We start from the raw sequence: 7,346 nt of genomic DNA on the forward strand, positions 1-7,346 counted from the left end.
ATCCATCCATTCCAGAGAGGTAATAATACGACCTTTGCAAGTGGCGGCAGGCATAATGGACCTTATGTTAACAATAAGGTCAACAATAATAAACACTGTGGTTAAGGTTGTGAAACAGTTTGGTCTTGTTTCGGCACAGGATCTAATTGGTTAGGTTATTGAAAAGATGACAGCTTGGGTTAAACTAATCACTTCCTTAAACCAGCAGTGTGTACATTTTGTTTGTATTTCCACTGTTCCAAGTCAATAATTCATTATTTAGGTAGAGTAAAAGCCATGGCTACATAGTCCAACCCAAATACTGTATCTTACAAATCGGACCTTTCAAATAGCAGTAAGGTGACATTCATGTCACTTCGCAAGATTTTTCCCCCAGTACTCTTGATGGGGATGGCCACTCCATGACAGACTGTGTTGGGAGAGAGAAAGTGAGCGACAGCGGGGCAAAGAGCGCTGCACACAGCTCTATCATGAAGCAACGGCACACAACACCATGTCAATGAGCTTTAATGTTGTAATGAGAAGTGTGAAAAAATTGCTAGATTGTGGTTTGGTTTAGAAACACTGTGTCTAAACCAAATAAACAGTAGTCTGTCTGTAAGCCCGAACTGTTGCCACAGTCCTGTGCTTCATTCACTCTGAACATAAACAATAAGCAACTTTTACACCGCAATGTAAATGGGATAACAAATTAGTACTATACATAATGATTTCTGCAAGACAGGGTTGTAACTAGGGATGGGACGATACCACTTTTTCGTGTCCGATACATTACCGATCCTGAAACCTTGAGTATCTGCAATAGCGATCCGATACTAATCTGATACAATCTTTTCCCCACTTGTGAAATAAAATATTAATAATGCATTGTTCAGGATGCACTTTGCATAACCTAGCCATCTAAAACCTCATACTCAACTGTAAGACAAATAATAAACTCCCCTAAAGGAAGACCAACATGACTAAGTTATGGAATACTGTTGATTTATTTCTCACAGAACTTTTGGCAGAATGGTTTATGGTCAGCACTGTTCAAACAAGGAAAAAACTAATTGAACTGTAAACTGTTAATTAAATAATAAGAAATTAACATAAAAATATGATGCAGGAATGTCATTCAAGGCTTAGTAGATACGTAAATAGGCATTTATTTGGTATGTTAACTGTACTTCCTATTTCTTCCGATATCCGATCCAGTCATTTTTTGGCCAATATTGCCCTGATACCGAAATGGAATATCGGTTCGGGACATCCCTAGTTGTAACCCGTGAAACACTTATTATTGGATAATCTAAAACATAGCTGTGATATATCACAAGAGGGAAGAACAAGTTTGGGAGGAGACTAATTCAAACACAGCTTTAAAACATTACAGACAGCCCTCCCTTTTCATACACTCTCCCCTTCCACCTCCTAGTAGTTTTTCAGGTTCTGTCCCTATCTCCTTTGCCTCTCTGAAACCTGTCATTCTACCACTCGCTTCCCTTTTTGCACAAAGGTATCCAAATATTTCAACACCACAAGCCCCTTCTAACGTTCTTCCACATCCCTTTCACACTTTATCCTCGTCTACCGATAAAAGATGAATAAAAAAAAGAATCTAAAGGTGTTGGCTTGGAGGAGAAATGAAAGAAACGTTTTCACTCCACCAGGGCAGCTTAAGGCTCTGTCATTAAAAACACGACAAGCCGTTCAGTTGGTGAAGGTGCTTACTCGAGGGAATAGGAGAGAGTGTTTATCCTTTGATTAATTTGCTCGGAGGAGACCTGAAATTTCCCCACTCATGAATATGTGGATGACAGGGAGATTTCTCCGTGGTGACAACTTATCTAAACTACAGGGCAAAACGATTATGCTAATATCAGGTTGTAGTCATCAATCATCGAGTGTCAATGTGGTGTCAACGCCTCACGTTCCTGATCCCCCCCTCTGGCCACGGTGTTGTGTGTGTGTGTGTGTGAGAGAGAAAGTGTGAGAGAGTGTGTGTGTGTTTATTTGGGAAGGAGAATTGATCACACTGTCATTACATCTGGGGACACTTTCTTCTTTTTTGGGGGGGGGGCACTTTTGTGTGTGTGTGTGTGTGTGTTGAGGGGGGGGTTGTAAATAAGGTAAGTTCCTTTCCTCACCATGATATGAACACCGGGCTAGATACACAGAGCCCGGGCTGACGTCAGAGAGAAGCACCTTAAAACCAGAGCGCATCACATGGAGATGAATGGTTTGATCTCACACACACACACACACACACACGCTGAACATACAAACACACTCGCTTTGGATTGTAAACTAGCAGACACTGTAGAAACGGCTGCAGCAGCGGGGTGGAACTGTATGGAGAAAGCCGGGAAGTTATACTTTTTAAAGACTGTTCACCGCGGTGCGTAAAATGAAAGTGTTGCGCAAACGTCCGCATGTTCCTTTTTGGATAACGTGCTAGATGATATCCAGAATTTGAAGAAGAAGAAAAAAGAGCTAAAAACCTGAAAAGTTGTTCGGAAGAGACGCTCGGTACAAGGTCCACCTCTGCCACGGATGCTGCTGAATGTCGTCCCGGGTCTGCGCTCCAGGTTGCCTCTGCCTCTTTGATCTGATTTGAGCCATGGCTTACTCTCAGCTGGGATACTCCTACTCCAGCCCACCGCAGGTACAGTCCATGTTTTAAAGCGTGTTTCCCCGTCATTTAAGTTACTACTGAAGACCTGGACGATGTAAGGAGGATGTCAGATAGACTTATAGACGTTTTCGGCGCACATTTTCAAATTCACTCGTTCAACAATTAACTGAAATTATGAAAGCCACGAGCCACACAAATGTAAACGCAAGAAAAATATTTCCTTTTTTTTAACCTTTTATTTTGTGTTAGATTAATCTTCCAATTTTTCTTGCCAAAGTTTCTGATGACCTCTAGCTCTCTGGCTGGTTGTCTGGAACCGGGGACGCCTCCCTCTCACCCGGCACTGCGCTCCCCCGGGCACCAGCTCACCCCGAGCCCCGGCATCGGAGTCTACAGCGGCCCATATCCGAAGAGCCAAGGTTACTACAACACGTGCACCGGCGATGCCACCGCTCTCTACTCCAGAGTGAGTATAGTTCATTATTACCATACTTTTGTGTCTATGTTTGCCAAAGTTATTTTACAAAATGCGCAATTACGCGCGAAAAAGACGTCGGCGCCATGCCATTTTTGAAGACACCAGTTTTTCTGAACGGAAATATTAAATTCAGGTTTCCAACTGAAGTCACTCTATAGAGTGCAATATAATAATAATATATTTGATGGATTCTGATTAGGGATATTAATGTGAGTTGTGTGCCACTTCTTTCAGGGGTCTCTAGATCCCAAAGACGGAGCTGCATCTGTGGGGACATCTCAGACTCCTGCCTATTATCCTTATGAATACGCATTTGGACAGTATTCCTATGACAGATACGGGTAAGTCAGAGTCTGTATAGGCTCTTTGCCCTTATTTCCCTCATTTGAAATTTTAATATCTTTATATCAGACACCCAGTTCATGAATGGCGACTTAGAGATGAAAACAAATATATATTTATAGTGTGTCATTACAGGGAACTCATATTCTTCACTACATATGTATTATACTATAACTATAATATCCTCTCTGGGATTCAGTGTCTGGAGTTGGCGCAGGTTTTACAGCAGTGGGTTTTATTGTTCTCTATGGTATAGTTCAGACATCATTTATACACTATTTCAAAGCCAATAGTTACTCTTAAATGACGGGAGCCTTTCTTCCCGAGTGAATACCTCTCTCTTCTGGGAAGAGACGGAGCATAATATTATGTTGAATGTCACAATATTCTTCAGGTATTCTTGCTCTGACGGTGCTTCTCGTCGTAAAAACGCCACCCGAGAAACCACCAGCACCCTGAAAGCTTGGCTGCAGGAGCACCAGAAGAACCCCTACCCCACGAAGGGAGAGAAGATAATGCTGGCCATCATCACTAGGATGACACTCACACAGGTGAGTGCGGGTTACATTTTACTGTATGATTAAAGTATAGCAGCCCAATAATGAGTCCTTGTTTTATTTTCTCTCAATCCATTCCTCATACAGTCAGATGCCCTCCCCTTTTTGTACGTGTGCATTGCTAATTTCACACATTCTTTTAAGATGCTTTGAGCAATGAAAAGTGCTCTATAAATGAAATTTATTATTATTATTATTATACATTTTATCACGTTTCCCCCCTTAACTTCCTATTATTCCCATTTATTCTACTTTTGCTTCACTTCCATTGTTTCATTCTGCCCTTCACGGCTGCATAACTTTCCACTATTCCTGTGATTCTATTATATTTTATGACCTCCATTTCCTCCCTCCCCCAGGTGTCCACATGGTTTGCCAATGCACGCAGGAGGCTGAAGAAGGAGAACAAGGTGACGTGGTCACCGCGCGCCTGCAAAGGCTCCGATGATCGAGGCTGCGATGATGACAGTGATGATGCTGAGAAGCCACTTAAAAGTGACAGAGACCATCCTGGTAAGCAGAGTTTAAATGAATCCGTCACTACATTTTGCTCGTTTAAAGGTATCATGCTCAGACTCAGTATTTTTTGTTATTGCAGATCAGCGTGCCGACCTGCAGAGCGATCTTGAGGACTTCGACCTGCTGGAGTCCGACGCTTCTGACTGTGAACCAAAGCCACAGTTCCAACCCGAGGACAGTGAAGCGAACCCAAACACAGACCTCCTACATGGGCACCTCACACACAACCCAGACCCACTGCACAGAAAAGAGAGATTGTCCCCACCTTGCCCCAGACTCGCAACAGCCCAACACCAAAACACCTCCTTCTATCCACACCCGGACCTTCGGGGCAAAGACACCAAGCCGAAAATATGGTCCATCGCTCACACCGCCGCGTCTCTGGATGCCAGCTTGCAGCCAGAATACCCCCCCTGCATGCTGTCGTCCACCGGGTCCTCCTCTCCCGTGTATCCATCAAGCATGGAGCTGACTAAGGAAGACAGGCAACAGGAATCACCAGTCGCCACGCTCAGAGAATGGGTGGACGGAGTGTTCCATGGTCCCCCTTTCCAACAGCCCAAACCCGAGGTGTGGAAAGGCCTGAACGCCGCCGCGATAGACAATAGCAGAATACCTGGACAATCCTTTGAACTTGTCAGGGCTACGTCGTCTTTGTAGTCCGACCAACACATCAGCGACGGGACATTTCATTTCATTTTTTTTAACACCAAAATGTTTCTTAGCTTTGCAAGTATAGGCTAATGCTTTAGTACTTTTGGGAGTAAGCTTGGCCATTTAATGACCGCAGCTCATGTTTAAAACAATTCTCACACATTTGTAGTTTTTGATCGTGGAGAAGTTTATAAAATGACAACACCCTCCCAATTTGTCAAATGTCCAGAAGTGTTCGGAAAAAGGCCACATGCACATCAGCCTACTCCAAAAATGTGAGGGAATCCAAAGCTTGAAAGAGCTGCTTTGTCAACTTATGGTTGCCAAGCTACTATTGGAAAATGGATGTTTGAGTATGGGGATTAGCGGATGGTCAATTCACAAATTATGATCCTTTTTTGACATTTGGTCGGCCCCTCGTTCTCTTACAACTCAGACTCTTATTGGCCCCATCATTTGACAAATGTGAGCAAACAACTGTCACCACACACACACACACACGCACGCACGCACACACATTTCCCTGCAGCAAGGTTGTACGATTCACACACATGCAAAAATATACTAATATTGTACACTTTCACTATAGCCTGCACAAGCACTGAATGACAAAAAATAAAAAGGTGTATTCCGTAGCATGGCAAAGTTTTCCTGAGTGTGCCCTTACATCAGCTGTCTACTATGCTGGGAACCGCCAATGTTATCAGCTTAGATGATGTAAATCCTGTCGAGAAATAGTGGAATATACCTTTGCAGCTTTGGATCTGTGTGTGCTTGTGTGTGTGTGTGTGTGTGTGTGTGTGTGTGTGTGTCTGTGTGTGTGTGTGTGTGTGTGTGTGTGTGTGTGTGTGTGTGTGTGTGTGTGTGTGTGTGTGCACGTGCGTGCGCATATGTGTGAGTTTTGAGGAAGCGAAAGGGGGGAAGTGGCTGGTATTCAGCCGTGACTAATGGAAACACACAGAGGAGGGTACTGCTAAATTGTTAAATCGATGCCACTTCCACCTCGGCTCCAGATATAGCTGCAATCAGCGATGCGTCCCTTTTCATTAGGCGGCTTTTGACTTTGTCAACCTGGGACTGCGAGAAAATCCACTGTGTGCAAAATACTTCATAAAACCTCTTACGTAAATTTAGGTAAGTGTTACATCTTTATCCACTTAGGTATTTTCATTTTTAGAAAAGCAATATGAAACATCATACAAAATAAACAGAAAGATAAGGCCGGCATCAGTGAGGCTGAATATTTCATTAAAACACATATAAAGTCGCGTCAATTATTTAAGAAAACTTCTCAAATTCGGCGCACAAAAACATTTAAAACCAACACTTTCCAAAAACGAAGCAAAACAAGAAACAGTGAGAAGTTATTTTTTTTATTTTCCACATCAATCTTTCTGTTCCTGCTGCTTTTTCCGATTTAGGAACAGTGATAAAGTATTTATCAGAACAGAGGAGGGATCTGCCCGGGCTTTGTATGGAATTAACCATTTCGGATTAAATAATTCAGGATGAATTCAACCGAGAATTTCATTCTGTTTCTGCCTCATAAATAAGTAAGGTGTAAGATGATAAATAATGACATCTGACTTCTTATTTCTGTAAAGTTTTCTTTCTCTTCGAGGTAGGCTGCATATATATATATACAGTATATGTGTGTGTGTTTTTTTTTTTTAAGTGTTGCTAAATTTTGTGTCAGATTAATGTCTATCTAAACTCAATGCACAAGGACGGATAGGACTCTGTTTCCTTTTTGAAAAATCTTTAGGTGGTGAAAAGGTTGTGGTGTTGTGAAGGATATAGAACGGCAGTAAGATAAGAGGTTGAGAGGGCTGTTCTCGCCTTTAGCTGTTGGAGACATGACTTGTCTCTGAGGAAAACTTACATATATACATTGAAACCTAGTGCTCCACATTAAATCTGTTCTCTCGAGTAATCACAAATAAATGCTCGCTTGTTTTCAGCGTGAATTCAAAATTTCCTTGAAACTTTCGAACTTTTTCCGATCTTTCGGAAAAACAGCATTTGCTCCAAAAGAATCCCTCAAACCTGTGAAGTGGTATGTGATCACGCAATCACAATAATGACAATTATTTCAATCAGCTTAAGTTTTCATTGGATGTTTAAGTTACAGCAAGCCACATGACTCGAATGTGTTATGACCACAAAGCAGACATACTGT

At 42.3% G+C, this 7,346-nt stretch overlaps 1 protein-coding gene across 1 annotated transcript; it reads left to right on the forward strand.

The window, feature by feature from the left end:
• Positions 1–2,238: 2,238 nt before the first annotated feature.
• irx4b (iroquois homeobox 4b) lies at positions 2,239–7,076 on the forward strand. The gene is made up of 6 exons (XM_035634463.2): positions 2,239–2,647; positions 2,895–3,083; positions 3,330–3,436; positions 3,832–3,988; positions 4,354–4,507; positions 4,593–7,076. The coding sequence occupies exons 1-6, from the start codon at positions 2,603–2,605 to the stop codon at positions 5,171–5,173; spliced, it is 1,233 nt and encodes a 410-aa protein (XP_035490356.1). The 5' UTR covers positions 2,239–2,602; the 3' UTR covers positions 5,174–7,076.
• The last annotated feature ends 270 nt before the right edge of the window (positions 7,077–7,346 follow it).

The sequence above is a fragment of the Scophthalmus maximus genome, chromosome 5 (assembly GCF_022379125.1).
Source record: "Scophthalmus maximus strain ysfricsl-2021 chromosome 5, ASM2237912v1, whole genome shotgun sequence".
Classification (NCBI taxonomy): Eukaryota; Metazoa; Chordata; class Actinopteri; order Pleuronectiformes; family Scophthalmidae; genus Scophthalmus; species Scophthalmus maximus.

What these genes read in the sequence shown, in the direction of transcription:
- irx4b (XM_035634463.2), top strand. Translation starts at nt 2,603, where the DNA reads ATGGCTTACTCTCAGCTGGGATACTCCTACTCCAGCCCACCGCAG. An exon ending in CCACCGCTCTCTACTCCAGA is followed by an intron (nt 3,084 to 3,329) that starts GTGAGTATAGTT and finishes CACTTCTTTCAG; the next exon opens with GGGTCTCTAGATCCCAAAGA. An exon ending in TATTCCTATGACAGATACGG is followed by an intron (nt 3,437 to 3,831) that starts GTAAGTCAGAGT and finishes AATATTCTTCAG; the next exon opens with GTATTCTTGCTCTGACGGTG.